The sequence below is a fragment of the Carlito syrichta genome, unplaced genomic scaffold, assembly GCF_000164805.1.
Source record: "Carlito syrichta isolate Samal-C Ts95f unplaced genomic scaffold, Tarsius_syrichta-2.0.1 Scaffold314804, whole genome shotgun sequence".
NCBI lineage: Eukaryota > Metazoa > Chordata > Mammalia > Primates > Tarsiidae > Carlito > Carlito syrichta.
Window position 1 is genome coordinate 402,903 of NW_007258900.1, and position 17,657 is coordinate 420,559.

At 36.7% G+C, this 17,657-nt stretch overlaps 1 protein-coding gene across 4 annotated transcripts in view; it reads right to left on the bottom strand.

The window, feature by feature from the left end:
- PTBP2 (polypyrimidine tract binding protein 2) overlaps window positions 1–17,657 on the bottom strand; it is a 77,332-nt gene that overhangs the window by 24,033 nt on the left and 35,642 nt on the right. For all 4 annotated transcript variants that reach the window (XM_021705905.1, XM_021705904.1, XM_008071998.1 and 1 more), the window contains exons 3-7: window positions 16,931–17,103; window positions 15,854–15,997; window positions 9,065–9,229; window positions 8,867–8,977; window positions 1,144–1,339 (exon numbers count right to left, since the gene is read on the bottom strand). In XM_021705905.1, coding sequence (XP_021561580.1) covers window positions 1,144–1,339; window positions 8,867–8,977; window positions 9,065–9,229; window positions 15,854–15,997; window positions 16,931–17,103 — 789 coding nt within the window. The remainder of the gene's footprint in view (window positions 1–1,143; window positions 1,340–8,866; window positions 8,978–9,064; window positions 9,230–15,853; window positions 15,998–16,930; window positions 17,104–17,657) is intronic.

The window sequence follows — 17,657 nt, forward strand, 5'->3', positions numbered from 1 at the left end:
ACCCACAATAAACAGCTATGGTTTGTGCTAGACACATCAGAAAATTAGGATAAAGGGTCAGTTTTGTTTCCAGTCACCCAAATTAATTTCGTGTATCAACAGCTTCTCTTGTGCACTGAAGTATCTCTCTCCACGTATATGTCACTTACAGATTTCCTGTTTACAAAATGATAGCATGATTGTCATATGTACACAGTAAATAAATACTTCCAAAAATTACTTCATTATAATACTTTTTCTTTTTTTAATGATGGATATAAACTAGACTGTAAGATCTAGTTTGTCAACCATCAGTTAAAGGTTCCATATGGGTAAAAAGATTATCCTAAAGATAATCTTTCAAACACCAGGAATCAAGAAACTTCCCCCAAAACATCAAACAAACAGAAACTATAAAATTCCATCTTAACTTATGAATCACCTCACTCATTTTACTTATGAAATAACATTTTTCCTTTTTTCCCCTTCATCTTGTCATCAACTATTAGTTGTATATTTTTGCATGATATTTCCAATGGGTGGCTCAAATCCATTGTGGGACAAAGTGAAATATAAATGATAAAGACAAATGCAAATACATAGCAAAATATATGTCACAGAAAATTTCTTCTAGTTTAAATTTTTTTTTTTTTTTTTAAACCGGGGCTAATGTCTCCCCCCCCCCCAAAAAAAACCCCATATACCTACTCCCATTACACATATTTTGTCCATTAACATTTCACTGTTTCCTTGCCGTGCTAAATTAATACAACCAGATTAGATTAGTCCCAAAGAATAGGCATAAGGGCCTAGAACCAAACTTAGAAACAGCTGACATCAAGTTTAAACATTTCATTAAGAATTAAAGAGCATTTCTTCATCAGAGTTTTTCTTCCTTTTGGGGGGAGACTGGTGTGGAAGAGAAGATGAGAGAAGTCAAAATATCAAAACTGACATGATTTTAATCACGCTTATGAAGAACAGTTTAGGTTTTTCCTAAAAGCTTTCAATTGTCTTCTCACCTGAGAAAAACAAAACACATGAAAACTAAAACATAACGTGTCAAAGCCCAACATGGGGGATTGACTATACTTACTGAAGTTAACAGGTACTTTCCCATTTGGCAACATGGGAGGAAACTGATACAGACAACACAAATCATACCTAAGAGGGATGTCTCCTTGGCGAATGCTGCAGCAATAGCTGGGTCCAGTGCAGGCTGTCCATCCCCAGACGGGAGGTCAGGGCGCGTATAATCCCTACTTTTATCATTGTTGTATTTTACATTCAGATTCACAAGTTTGGAAAAATCAATCCTTAGAGTACAGCAAGCATTGTAAATATTTTGACCATCTAGGGCCTGTAAAAGTGAACAAGGTGTATCAGCAATCCTAAATAAAGAATAAAAAGTAGCAAAAGTATGATTTTGACAATAAAACTCAACAGTGAAAACTTGCATCTATAAAAGCCACCAGGAAAAAAGATTCAAATTCCACACATTATACTTTGCTGTCCCAGCTGTACATGTACTAGTTTCCACCAAACACTATCTTCTTTAAAGACAAAACGCTACTTAACTGCACAACCAGTTAAGCATCCATACTAATACTTTTAATTTAATTTCAAATAGTTTAATTTGAAAAATGAATAAGGATTACAAATATAGTCAGTTCTATCATAGTAGTCCCAAACTAGTCTGCACAAAAAAGTCAATTTTATTATACATCGGTTTATTGCTGGATGGTAGTACTTACATGCACTGGTATGGTTTTATAAGGTAACTGTTGTTTGATGCCACATGCCACACTGTATGAGGCTGCTTCAAACCAAATGTCACTAGGATGCATAATGACAATTGCCATGAACCATGAGATGGCGCAAAATCTAGTTATCTTCATTAACCTGAAATGTTCAACCTAAATCAGAACACCTAGATGAAATCAGCAAATCCGGTGTCACTCCAGGAGAGCTCTGGAACAGAAGAGTGCCAGGTCTAGAGGTGAAAGCCTAGGCTCAATTAGATCATCTTGAGCAACCTCTCCTATCTGTTTCTTAATCTGGAAAACAGTGATGGTGATGGCTGCTGCACCTCCTCACAGGGTTGTTTTGAGAATTACACAAAGGATAGCAAGTGTGCAAGGAAAGTCTATGCTGCTGTTGGGACTCTCTTCCTTTTCTCCCCCGGCTCCAGTATGATCATCCTTTCTAGTTCAACTGCATAGAAGCTAGGAGCAAACTAGACAGCAGGGGAATCCACTGATTTTTATTAGAAGAACAAGCATGTTCTATTACAGAGAAAGTAAACCTCTACATCTGTTGAAGTATGTAAAGCTTTTAACACAGATATTCCCACTCTCTGGAAATATAAAACCTCTTGCCTTAATACACAAAATTAAGCGTTCTGTGACTTTATTCACCAACCTAAAAAGTAATTCAGCACAAGTTCCCCCACTTCAATACAGCACTGAAGAAAACTCAAAGGGACAGCATACACACCAAGATGTGAATGGCATTTGAGTTAGGCAAGGCGCCTATCATCACATAAAAGCGGAAGTCATACATCAACTTTATCAGTCAGAGTAAAATAACTATTAATTCAGTAGCCTGCTGGAAAGGCAAACAAAGCACTGAAAATAGGTATTCATTTACTCATGTGGCATTCCTAGAGGGAAAAGGTGAGACAAGGAATAGAATCGATGCTCCTACACAGTAGATGGGTATCAAAAGATAAGCAGAAAAGTTCACTCTAGGCAACTATTTTAGGAATATCAAAGTAAAAATGAAATCTTAAGAAGTCACAGTATATAGGTTAATGCTGAAAGTAAAGTGCTGATACAAAATTACTAAATCTATACTAAGCCAAGTTTTCTGGGGGCTGATTTCTTTCCAATCCTGAGGTAGACTGTCAAATTATCTACCATTAGACCTTTGACATCTTGCCCTTTCAACGTTTTAAAAAGTATCTTCGTGCAGAAGGAACACACATAAGTATACTTAAGGTACAAGAGATAGAGAAATAAGCAAACAAGATTCAATTAAAATCACCTGTTAGCAAAGGAGAAGTTGAGGGTTAATGAAAGCAATCTCAGAAACTGTCAATAGTTGGCTTAAGTAAGGGACTACAAAGAAAGGATGGAGTAAAATTAAGTTAAACTATACACGAGTTCACTCAAGCTCATGTCTGTGCAAAATCCCAGGAAATCACAGTAGCACACAAACCAGTCCTGGGGTTCAGCAATCACAAGTGTGGTGATATTGCTGGAGCAGAGATTTCTGAGAGTAAAAACTCAAGATAATTTGCAGAAAAATCTTTCCAATGTGTTACTCACAGTGAAAAGTTGAGACAGTAAGCAAAAACAAACAGGAAAAAACTTTTCATGTAAATTTAAATTTTATGTCTAAAACATGATAATCAAAACACAGGAAAAGACATTAGCCACAGAATGAATACACAGTTACATAGCAAATTAAACACTGTATATAAATTGAAAATATGAAAAAGCCACAATAAGACTATTACCACTTGACCTCAACGTTTACTATTTATTTATACAACTTACTTTTTTGAAGAGATTGCTGGGGATCAGATTTAACAGATTCTCAGAAAGATCTTGATCTCCAAAATATTTAGATATCTAGTTTTAGATTTTTAGCAAATTACAAATTATCAAAACCAAAAACATAAAAAAAAGTTTATAATGCTAATAAAAGATTTCTGACCAAGTATTTACCAAAATAAAACAACCCATACTAGTGGATCATGGAGTATTTCCCTAAAACATCCTAAAATCACTGATTTCATCATAAATCCTCCATTCACATGAATGTAAATATGTAGACTGTAAACGCTAAAAAGGTAAGGAGAACTAAGCGGAAATTGAGGAGAACTTTATCCAAAAAAAAAACAGAACAGGAAAATTTCATTAGCTGTCTCAAAACCCCCCCCCGAAAAACTGCATACACAATGAGTACTCTGCAAGAAGGAATTAATGACATGATCTTACTACTGCAAATATCTTACCTTGTATTTATTTTTACTATTAGTAACTGATGAAATACAATTTCCTGGGAGACGTCAATAATGAGAAACAACCCATTTGTATGTCAAAATAAAATGACCATATAAAAGAAATTTCCAAAGAAAATATCATTCATCCGGTGCCGACTTTAGATGTTCTTAGTAAAGAGATAATGTTCCTGAAAAGCTATTTCTAGTAGCAAAAACAAAAACGAGCCATTTTCTTCTACTCATGTGTGTTATAATTTAAGGGTTGCATAAAACAATTTTTAAAAGCCCAGGTGAAAAGGAGATTAAATCAAGTGACTTACTATTAAAAAGCATGAGATATTTTTATGTATCAAGTAATCTTATTCTTCAAAATTATAAAAGCTGAACTACAATGCCAAGAGAAATTATATATCTTTGTCCCATATTACCTGCAATAAATAAGATGTTTTAAAAGATATTAGGGAGTTTTCTTTAATAATATGAGGATCGATAATTAGGACTTCTGGTTATCACCCTAAATGTCAGTGCTTCATTAATGTAGCAGTGAACAAAGTAGACATGGCAGCCACTCATCCATAACTTATAGTCCAACAGAAAACACAGAAACTTAACAAATTATAAATCTGATGAATGGTGATGAAAATCGGAAGGAAAAGAAAGGATCTAATCTAGCTGGAAGGTTATGGTGACCTCTCTGAGAACAGACATCTAAGTTGAAGAGCAGAAGCTGGGCTTAAAGAGATGAAGAGAAAAAACACCATCAACAGAACAGTCATTTGGACGGCTAAGAGATCACAGAAAGTACAGGGCATGCAAGTTACACTGAAGATGTCCAGTACAGCTCAAGAGGCAGGCTAGAAAGGCAAGTCGAGGACTGACTTAGGGTCTTATAAACCATGTGGACTGTGGACTCCATCCTACAGACAGCAGTCACTGAAGGGCAGCGCAGCTAGAAGTATGACTGGAAGCTGACATCACTCAGCAACATACGGAAAAGGCGGGCTGGGTTGCGTTTGGAGATAGACTGAAAAGAGGACAAAGGCTCATAGTGCCATCCCAAATGGGGTTCATGGCCAGCGGTGCAGGTCCTTCTGCACAAGTACAGGAGTCTGTGCCACAATTTACTAGCCTATCATCGGCACAAGTGCCTTCTAGCATTTTGAATAACATCAGTTCAGCAGCTAGAGAGGTGGAGACAAAAGAACAGATTCATCAGAAACTCAGGAGCTATAATCAAGAATATGTGGTGACAGGGTGGAAAGAAGAAGAGAAAGTCCGTTTTCTGGCTCGTTAGCAAGACTGAAGCTGGTATCTTGCTCTTTACTGATACACAACAGCAGCTGATAAAATCCACCATATTTGAAGACATCTCATGGTCTGTTGGGTTCCTAGTCTGGGTTTCTTAGGAGATGTCTGAGCTAGAGAATGTGATGTGAATGATGTCAGAGTCACAGAGGTGTTAACAGAACTGTGGGAGCAAGCAAGGTCTCCCAGGTAGAAGAGGAGAAATGCGACAAGGAAGAAATAGCCAGACAGGTAGGATAAATCTAGGTGAGAAGTGTCAAGAGACCCGAAAGAGACTGGTTCACAGCGTCAAACAGCAGGTAAAGGTTATGTAAGGAAAGGGTTGATTAATAACACTGGATTCGCTACTGTTAAGGATAACTGGTGACAATAGGGAAGAGCAATGTGGGTAAATAAGGCTGAATCCAAATTACAGAAGCAGAGAAAGGAGAAGATAAGAGGTAAACAGAAAACAAAGGTAGCTTACTTGGGAAGTCTGGTTATAAATGAAAAGGGAGAGGAGAAGCAGGGTGATAAGACAGAAAGGTATGTGGAATTACAGACGAAGTGGAACTTGGAATTGAGGGTAGATTCACTTAGAACGGAAGAGGCCTGAGCACGCCTGAAAGATGGGTGAAAAGCAATCAATAAAGAGAAAAACATAAAGAAAAAGGGGAATGACCGACAGTGCCAACTGTCCTGAGAGGCAGGAAAGAACAGGATCTGGTGTGTACTGGTCTTACATAAAGAAGTATCTATGTCTTTTACTGAAATACAGGTGTAAGTATTCGCAGATTTCACAAAAATAGCTGATGAAGTTTCCATGTGACACTTTCCTGCAAGGAAGCAAGAGTCTGGAGACGACATGGTCGAAGGGGAAACTTCCATCTGATGCAGGCACAGTGAGAAACAAGAAAGCAAGCTGACTAAAAATACTTAATAAACAATTATCTAAAATCTCTTAAAATCATAATTTCAGATCTTTGTAGAAAAGACCTGAGTGAGTACACATAAGCATTCACAAACATCAGTACTACAGTTTGATGTTTATTATCTGTGTACAGAGATTGGTTAAATGAAAATCTCAAATACTTAACATCACTGAGGTCCAATCTCTTATCATGAGATTAAATGTAACATATTGGTACGTGAGCAGCACTTCCTTTTTATTTGACATCTTAGTGAGGCTGCAGTGGTGTCTGCTGCTCTCCGAGCTTCACAATGCTGCCCAAGGATGACAAGATGAAGAAAGACCCCAGAAAGCTGGCCAAGAAAGACAAAGACCCAGTGAACAGATCTGAGGACAAAGGTAAAAAGAAGTGGTCCAAAGCCAAAGTTCAGGACAAGCTTAATAACCTAGTCTTATTTGACAAAGCTACATATGACAAACTCTGTTTTTAAAGGTCTTTTATGCTATTTCATCTTGTAAGCTTATAACTCCAGCTGTGGTCTCTGAGAGACCGAAGATTCGCAGTTCTCTGGTCAGGGCAGCCCTTCAAAAGCTCTTTAGTAAAGGTCTTATCAAACTGGTTTCAAAGCACAGAGCTTAAGTAATTTACACCAGAAATACCAAGGGTGGAGATGCCCCAGCTGCTGGTAAAGAGGTCCAACTGTATGAACAGGTCCAACTGTACATTTGGAAAAATAAAACTTTATTAAGTCAAAAAAAAAATGTAACATATTACTTCAAAAAAGATACACATAAGAATTATAGCTTGGCCAGGCACAGTGGGTCAGCTGTAATCCCAGCATTTGGGAGGCTGAGGCTAGAGGATTTGCCTGAGCCCAGGGGTTCAAGATCAGTTTGGGCAACTTGGTGAAACCTCATCTCCACAATAAATCACAAAAACTAGCTGGGCATGGTGGTGTGCGTCTGTAGTTCCAGCTACTTGAAAGGCTGAGGCGGAAGGATCACCTAAGCCCAGCAGGTCTAGGCTGCGGTAGCCATGAGCATGCCACTGCACTCCAGCCTGGGTGACAAGAGTGAGACTCCAACTCAAAAAGAAAAAAAGTTACAGCTCAAATGCAACCTAATCCCTAATTAAATTCCATTTCACTGGTCCTTTTGCAAATAATTTTCCTCTGGTCAGAAAAGCAAAGAAAATATTCCATATGTACGTCAATTTTAATTATGTTTAAAGTTGTGACAAATGTCAAAAAACTATAACTTCTAGAATGCTTCCTATTAATAAAACGTCATACCACACTGATTTTCGTAATACGGGGTATGTGAAGAAGGATAATTATTTTTGAGAAAAAGAATTCTGATTATTCACCTGTGCCTGAAATGGAAAGCATATGAGATTAGACTGCATAACCTAACAACCAATGAGCAGCAAAATACTAGAGAAAAGTGCTATCTGAAAGGCAGACTGAAAAAATGTCCACCTTACAGATGGTGTGTGTGGTAGGTAACTCAGCTTCTTACATCTTAGCATCCCATTTAACGCAAGGAAAACAAACAAACAAAAAAACCCAACCTGTTCTACTGACAACATAGAGTAGTGGCCAGAAACTATGAAACCACAGCACTTGGTAAATTATTACAATTATACTATTATTACTTGTATAACCTTTCTGCTACCTAAAGCTATTTTCACTCCCCAAATGAGATTCTGAGAATGGAAATCCAATGAAACAGTAACAAAAATGGTGTGGGCTTCATAAAAGTAATCTTGATCTGGAGGAAGCACTGAAGTTATTAGAGACCAAAATTAGTCTCAAAGTAAAAGAAAGAATGAAAGAAGAAAAACAGATAAGACAAATGTAAGTAAAGACATTCATGAATGGTTTCATAATAACGGGTAAATAATAAATTTTTGATGGTTGAATAATGGAATAATAATGACATAGTACAGCATAAAAAGTTAATGAGACAGAGCATAAGAATATTTAAGATATACAAACAGAAGTTTAAGGCATTTGGAAGCAAAGATGTGGCATGAAGTCTTCAGTGGCAGCCATGACATTAAACAATTTTACTCTTTTAATAGTGTCTCATTCTCCAAATATAACAACAAAAAAAAGAAAGAAAATGATGTGAACAAAAAGCAGACTAGGAATGTACTCATACACAAACCTATTTTTAAAAAAGATCTTCATAAAGAATATAAGGCATAGTCTTAAATAAACTCAGAGTCTATTACAGAATTTTAGCCATATCTGTATTGACATATTTCAGCCAAACTACCTAAAACAAAATTAATTCCTCTGAAACTCCCACTGGAAACCACTAAAAAATTTATACAGGTATGCATGCACAAGTCTTGCTATCTTCTCAAGAACAACTTGTGTACACAGATCAAGCAAAAATGTAAAACAGTACAGCCTATGTTGTAGGTAACTGCTGCTATGATTATTCTAAGAATAAACATAGTTTTTATGACCAACACTAAGGTTTCCTAATTTCATTGTAATGTCACCATCTCGACCATCTACACATCTATAATGCTACACCATGTTGCTAAGTTACAAATGATTAGTAACATTAGCTATACTGAGACATACATACATACATACATACATATTATAAACATTTTCATATGTATCTCAATGGAAAGAAAATCACCATCTCAAAAGAAGCTCCAGACTTACTAGTTTTGCTTGCTGAGCATTTACTGGATCACCGTACTGGAGCAAAGCTTGAAACTGGTTATTTTTTGTAAATGTGATTATCTTCAATACAGCACCAAACTTAGAAAATATCTGTTAAAACATTAAAATCAAAATATTACTTTCCTATTGTACTATTCTCTAATTTATAGCTAAGTATGCAAATTAAACTAAACTTACTTGGTGAAGAACATCAAGTGTTACAGGGTAGTACATATTGTCAATAATTATTCTAAGTACCGGACTCTGGGCTGGAGTCACCGCACTCTCACTAACTGTGGTGCCACTAAGAGGAGTATTTGCTGTCTGGACAGCCGTCACAGCTTGAAGAACTGCTTGAGCACGCTGAAAATTAAAAATTAAGTGGCTTAGAAACACATTCATTATTGTCACATACTTTGCTACTTGATACATTATTAGTTAGTTCACTTGTTTTCTGGGCCATAGATAAACAAAATTTAACACTAAGTATGTCTGAGCATGAGTCAGGTAATTTTCATACTGCTGTTCTCATATTACTGTTAACTTCTGACCCCAACATTTGGAGAACAGAAATTGATGTATATTTTAAGTACAAACACAAAAAATTCTCAAGAAAACTTCTACGTGTAATATAAACACTACTCCCCATGTATTCTGTAGTATCAAATATACCATCAATTGCGAAATGCACTGTTGTGTGTGATTAATCAGATGTTGCCAACAAGGGCAGATCAACTACTGTAAGACATCGTGATTTCCGAAATTGTAAAATGTAAAAAAACCTACAAAACTGAATAAATAAATATTTCAAGGAAATCTGTCAATTAACTCGTATGTTTAATGCTCCAAAAGACTGCCTTCATTACTATTATCCCTTTCCTGTTATCATTGTGACAGATTATCTAATAGATAAGGATTCAGAAAACACACATATAAGAAAGCAAAGAGTTATTAAATTTAACAGTAACAAATATATCAACACTGTTTTCTAGTTTGAAAAATCTATATTAGCAGAGAATAGAAATACAAACACTGCACAGTGATAAATGAAAGGCAAAGAGATCACAAAATCAGGACACTTATGAGAATAAACAAGAATGGTCATTTCATCAAACTATTATATAACCAGGAATCACATAGCTTGAGACTTGAAGAGTCTACATACTCAACTAGACAACTCTTATCATTTAAATACCACCTACCTCACAATGACTTAGACATGTTACATATCAGCCAAAATGACTCATTATTGCAAAACCAACATTTTGAAATTTGGTTATTTATTATGATACCTTCACACTACCATGGAAAAAATAGTTGTAATGAAAATAAATAAGAATAGATTTCTAGAGTAACACTGATCTATTTAAATGTTTTTTTTTTTTTTTTTTTTGAGTTGGAGTCTCACTCTGTCGCCCAGACTGGAGTGCAGTGGCCGCTCCCAGCCACCGCAGCCTCGACCTGCTGGGCTCCGGCAATCCTTCCGCCTCAGCCTTCCAAGAAGCTGGAACTACAGGCGCGTGCTACCACACCCGGCTAATTTTTTTATTTTATTGTAGAAATGAGGTCTTGCTGCCCAGGCGGGTCTCGAACCCGCGGGCTCAGGCAATCCACTCACCTCAGCCTCCCAAAGGCACGGGATTACAGGCTGAGCCACTGAGCCCGGTTGATCTATTTGAATGTTTAAAAATATTTTTTTTAATTTTTAATTTTTTTTTTTTTTTGAGTTGGAGTCTCACTCTATCGCCCAGACTGGAGTGCAGTGGCCGCTCCTGGCCACCGCAGCCTCAACCTGCTGGGTTCCAGCGATCCTTCCGCCTCAGCCTTCCGAGTAGCCAGAATTACAGGCGCGCGCTACCACGCCTGGCTGATTTTTTGATTTACTGTAGAGATGAGGTCTCGCTGCCCAGGTGGGTCTCGAACCCGTGGGCTCAGGCAATCCACTCACCTCAGCCTCCCAAAGGTGCAGGATTACAGGCTGAGCCACTGAGCCTGGCAAAAATATTTAAATAAAATATTTTAAGTAGGTCATTGTCATATTACTTTCTTCAGTAGTGAACATGTTCTTATGTATAATTATCTGTAACAACAATTTAGAAAAGCACTTAACACTGGCTTTTCAAATAACAAAAAGTACTTTTAAACAGGAATCATAGGCCAGGCGGGTGGCTCAAACCTATAATCCCAGCACTTTGGGAAGCCAAGATACAAGAGGATTGCCTGAGTTCGCAGATTTAAGACCTGCATGGGCAACATGGTGAGACCTCATCTCTACAATAAAAAAATTTTTTTTTTAATTAGTCAGGCATGGTAGCGCATGCCTGTAGTTCCAGCTACTTGGAAGGCTGAGGCAGAAGGATCGCCGGAGCCCAGCAGGTTGACACTGGGGTGGCCATAAGCATGCCACTGCACTCCAGCCTGGGCAACGGAGTTGAGATTCCAACTCAAAAATAAATAAATAAGCAAACAAAGCAACAAAATAGGAATCACATGACCATGGCATACCAACCAAGTGGTACAAAAGATTAAACTTCCCTGAATCTCTGCCACCCAATCTACCTTCCCTGTTAACCCTCCCCAGTGTTATCTTGTGTATCCTTCCAGAGATAAACACATCTGCAAATACAAAGACAAAGACATCTATTTCACACTTTTCCAATACTATCTATTGAAAGGTAGGTGGTCATTGTGAGGCAGGTGGTATTTAAATGATAAGGGTTGTCTAGCTGGATGGTTCTCCATCTTCCATTTTTAGCTTGTGAGTTATGTTCTCCCATGAGTAAGAAACGACTTTATACACGCTTTTTTTTTAATTCATGGAGCAGATCTGGCTCGCCAACCTAGATTGTAACTAAACCTATCAAAATATTACACAAAAAAAGAAAAGGACACAAATCCTAAGTGTACAGACCTCAATTAAACATCATGAATTGGGTATCTCTGTGAAATCACTACTTAGATTAAAAAATCAGAGCATTGTAAGTGCTCCAGAAGCCATGGTCCCTCCATGCTGTATGAGTGGAACCTACCAAATGTGCTCTGCTCTGGTCTGGCTTCTCTCAGAAAATGTTATTTTATGACACGCACCTGTGTTTTGTAGCAGTCCCTGGCTGGTTCATTCTTATTGCCATATAGTATTTCACTGACTGGCTCTACCACAACACATTCTACTGCTGCTAAACACCCAGATCACTTCCAGCTTTGGGCTACTGCACAGTATTCCATGACCTTTCTTGCACATCTCTTGTGTTGTACGTATGTACTGCAGGTAGGTAACTAGGAGATTTAACAAGTCAAAGAATACGCATACGCTCAACAGTAGCATGTATTTCAAGTTTTTAAAAATGGTTCCACCAATCTACATTCTCTTTACTTATGCATGAGAGCTCAAGCTTCTCTCCTCTGTCATCAACACTTTATTTCCTGCCTTTTTACTTTGAGTTAATCTGGCATGTGCAGTGGTAGTTTTTACTGTGATCTAATTTGCATTTAGGTCCTTCAATCAAATTTCACCCACTCTTTGCATAGCAGGGGATGACTTTCTTAGAGGAAGAAATAGTGAAAGGAAGAACTGAAGGTATCTAACTATGGGTCATGTAAAGCACGGGTGAAGGGTATGAGAGGGACAGGGGCCGTGATATTCCATGCATGAGAGCACAGTGACTGGATCAAGAGGAAGCATGCCAAGTAAGAGGACCCACTGTGACTTTTGGGACAAAGGACAGGTAAGTAGGATGGGAGCAGCCACAAAGACAAACAGTAGTGATCTCAGAAAGGGCCTTTATTCAGAGTGAGAACAGGATGATTGCAGGAGAGTAACTTTGTTAGATTGCATTTCAGAAAGATAAACACCGGCTGTACTCGGGAGAAAGAATTCAAGAGCAAAAAGTAAGAAAGTAGATTAGTAAGAGAGCTGTCGTTATAACACAGCCAAGAGGTAACTGTCTGAGCAATAAAAGTAGCAGGAGAGATGGCGGAGACTAGGCAGATAGTTAAGGAGAAGAGACTGATAGGACTTGGTGATTCCAAGGGTTATGGGAGAATTTGTGGAAGAATTTGTGTTCAATGCATATTCATGTGCCTCTCCTAATTTTGAAGCCCTATGAAAATGCCTAAAAGTGAATGAATACAAAATAAACACAAACACTGAAGAGGAAGAAGGTCATCATTAGCTAGGAATAGTTTTATTAAGTTAAGTTCCGGGAATAGACAAGATATTTGTGGACAGAAGACACAATGAACATATAGCACATGGGTTACACTGGCAATAGCCCCAGGAGCCAGATCAGAAACGGGGTGGTTCACAGAGGAAGCGAGGGTAAGGACAGGCGGATGAACAAAAGTCATGCTAGCGAACAAACAGTCAAACTCCTCTCTTCTCCTCTGACCAATTTGCCCCTCACCACTAATCAACAACAACAACAAAAACAACATTCCTTCCCTTAAAGGAACCAGAACTTTAAAGGGAGTTTTTTGGGGGGCCTGGAATAAAGGCCTGCTTGGCACTGGGGCGGGGGGGGGGGTAACAACTTAATATCTAACTAACGCCTCATCACTTTACCCTAGAGGAAAGCATGCAAGTCCAACAAACGCTAACAGTATGTTCTGAAGTATGAACAGACAATAAAGGGAGAACAGGAAGAAGAGAACAAGACAAACATAAAAGCAAACACTGAAGAAAAGATCCTTCAAGTGTAGGAAGGTATTTTAAAAATACTGTAATTAGTATTCTCAAAGAACTATAAAGTCATAAAACATGACCAACTACAATGTAAAAAGGATGATCAAAGAAGACTGAGGGCTTCGAAAATTAAAGATGATTGCAAACTTTTTCCCAACAGAAGGAACTCTGTATTGATTCTTTCCTCTGTATGGAGAAAGCGACATACTCCCTTAACCACTTTGAAACTTGTTATTCAGACATCCCTTGCAATGGGTCTTCCGCTCGTCACTCAAGTTTGCATTACAAGTTCCCTCTCCCACATACATCTAACTACAAACTCTTCATCTGTATTCATTACATGTTCCTTTTATTTGAATCTTTTAAAATAAGAACATGTTAACGAATTACTTTAACAAAAACACTAATACATAAAATTGGGATACTTAATGCTATATTAAGAGGACATTATGATAAGTGAAACAAGTTGGGTACAGAGATACAAAATACTACAAGATTTCACTTGCATGTGGAGTCTAAAGAAGTTGAACTCACACCACTCCACAATGCATACACATTACTAGAGTGAAGAATGGTGGTTACCAGAGGCTGGGTGGGGGGCAGACAGGGAAATATAGCAACGTGGCCGATGTTAAACAGAAGGACTAGGTTCAGGAGACCTACTGCACAGCATGGCAGCTATAGTTAATAGTGTCTTGTTCGGCACTGCAAAGTATATGTTTGGTTGTCAGCCTGTTTCCTGGCATTTAAATCCTTGGAATCTCCAAAGTGATATCTTTGTGTATGCCAATGAGAAGACTGATGATGGGCAGCCCCCCTTCAGGATGGGGACTGGTCACCTGAAAGACCAAGGCATAGTTAGAGGATATTGTCCTTTGTAACACTTTGTAATAAGCTGATGAATGTGTTTTCCTGAATTCTGTTAGGTGCCTCAGCAAATTAATTGAATCCAAAGAAAGGGTAGTGGGAGTCCCAACTTGAAGTTAGTCAGCCAGAAGTTCCAGAGGCTGACTTGCAATTGGTGGTCTGAAGGAGGTTTTGTGGGACACAGCCTTCAACTCATGGGAGCTGAAGCTACCTCCAGGGACACAATGCTGAAACAGAACAGGGTTGGAGAACACCCAGCTAGTGTCTACTGCAGAACTGATTGCTTTCTTGGTGTATGGGGAGAAATTCTCCCATATTTGTGGTCACAGAAGTATACTGTGTTTTAAATGTACTGCTGTGGTGTGAGAGCAGAAGAAAAACAGGTGAAAGTTTTTCCACATGCAATTTTAAGTTTCAAAATAGCTAAATGATTCTAAATGTTCTTACCACAAAAAAGGTAAGTATTTGAAGTCATGAATATTTTAATTAACCAGATTTGATCACTCTACAATGTATACATGTATCAAAACATCACACTGTACCTCATACATACATACAAATTATTTGTTAATTTAAAATAAGTAAAAATAAATAAGTAAATTCAAAAAAGTAAAAAGAATAGACAACAAGTATTTTCTTTTGGGATACTTCATGATAAATCGAAAGCATATATTCTTGTTCAAAAGAAATGAAAATAAATCAAATCTTTAAAAAGCTGAAATTTTAGTCCTATCTTTTAGGCAAAAGGTTTTACAAACTCATTTTTCATAACTATCAAAATGATTTCAAGTCAGTATTTTCAAAGTTACAAAATCTATGAAAAATTATTTTCCATTAGATTTTCACTAAGACAAAGAGTTTGTACTTTAGTGAAACAGAGATATAATTAACTTATAAAGAATATTAAAAACCTAACCTTCTTAGACCACTATAGCAGTTCTACATATTTAGGTCTAAAAACATTCTTATATAATTTTTAGTACATAAATTTTAAATAATTAGTATTTTCTACATTTTTAAAACATCAATACATTCCTATATTCTTCATCCTTATCACACTTTTTTTTCAGGAAAATCATTAATACATTTTCAAAATAAATTCTTCCATAAGAAATTAAGACCTATGAAAAGTCAAATAAGCAAAGGCACTGAACTTCATACCTTAAGCTCTAACCAAGGGAGTTGTGTAAATATTTATGTTAACAATAAATCTTACCTCATAAATAAAATCTACACAAAAATTGTAACTTGCAACAAGAAAGAGAACATTTGACCAAAGCTTTAAATGAATTACATTCTATAAGAAAATACTTTTAAGCATAAGAAAATGCCTCTAGAATCACCTTATGAATGGCAAAACATTTCATTTCCTGTAATCACATTTAAGAGATTCTTAATACATTCTAGGTCATTTTATTTATGTGTCTACAGATACTCACTTGGTTTAATGTATTATCTGTCTTGAGTTCCTTGTGGTTGGAATACTGGATATAAATTGGTTGGTTACGAAGATGAGGTGTCACCGCAGAATAGTAATTAACCATAGTAATAGCTGCTTCCTCTGTTGCTAATTCCAAAAATGCCTAAAAATTTAAATAGCAAAAATTTTAACATTATGAATTCAAATAACCTTCAATATCTGTGCAATCTAGTCAGATGATTAAAAAAAAAATCAGGAGGCAGGGCAGGAGTGGGGGAGACCAAAATATAAATCAACTTATCAAGAGTATAACGAACTTTTAAACGTTACAATTAAATGTTCTAATAAGTAGATTAGAATTCTCTAATTATGTTTAGGTATACAATTAAAGCTAACCTCAGGAGAAAATGCTTTTAGTACATGGTGCTTTTGCCTTGGACCTTTGATTTTCCACACCCCACAAAACCACTTCCCCCAACAAAAGTTGGAAAAAACATAAACACTCTCTAGCATCAAAATTTTAGCACTTCCGCCCTGGAGAACATGAGATATCAAAGTCATCTGAAAAGCAATATATAGTCAAAGAAAAAAACTGAACTTCAGATTAACTATAACATTACAGATAAGATAATGCTAAATTTCATAAATTCTTCTAAATGGTATCATTAGAAATTTAAAAATAAAATTTCACATTTAATATTTTTGGGCCCTGATATTATATCTACTGAATGAAGACTATCCAGATAGACTTTCATGAGATAGGCTTAAGGATAAAATGCTACTAGTACCCCTACTGATTCCTGGTATCAGAAGGAAAAGAGCGACAATAAAATACCTTGTATTTTCCACAATCTCATAACAAATGCTCAAAGACCTAAAGTGCATGCAAAAGGCAAAGTCTACGATGTGACTCATTCATTTTGGCCACTTAGCATTAGTTTTCCACAGACATCTAGCAGGAAAAGTTATAAGGCTCCTGCTATGTTCTTTCAGAAAATTATCCTACTATTTTCTACCCTTTTACTAGGTGACAGTTTATTCACATCTGCTGAGAAATCTTGGGCTTAAAATTGTATAAACTCTGAAAGAAGTGTACCTGATTTTTTCCTTTCAGCATAAGAATGTTGGTCACCTTACCAAAAGGTAAGCCTAAAGCAATAACTTCTGTTTCTGTCACTTCACCAGGTAATTTTCGAATATGAAGCACACGAGAAGGAGCACCATCCATTTTATCTTCGCCTTTAAATTTTTTACTATCATTACCATTGGCTGAAAGACATTAAAAATAGTTTTTTATATATTAACAATAAGAGCAATTGTGTGAAAAAAAACCTATAAAACAAAGTTTTAAAAAGAACCTAAAAACATAGCTGAGTATACTTCTTAAAAATTCAAGAACTGCACACTCAAATGGATGAAGAAAATCATATTTATCAATTATTCAATGAAATTAAGTTATCAATTAGTTAAGACTGATGTTAAGTAATGTTCATGAATAACATATGTAAACAGTAAAAGTAATAAGCAAAACCACTAAAGTGCGATCTCATAAAGAAACTGTACAATGACTTAAAGAATACAATTACAGTCATGTGCCACATAACTACATATGGTCAATACTGGGCCACATAGAGAATGGCGGTCTCATAAGATTACAGCACTGTATTTTTTTCTATACCTTTTCTATGTTTAGATACATCTAGATATGCCAGCACTTACAATTTTGTTACAACTGCCTGCAATATTCAGTACAGTAACATATCATGCAGTTTTGTAGCCTAAGGGCAAGAGGCTATGTACCACAGAGGGTGTGTAGTAAGCTA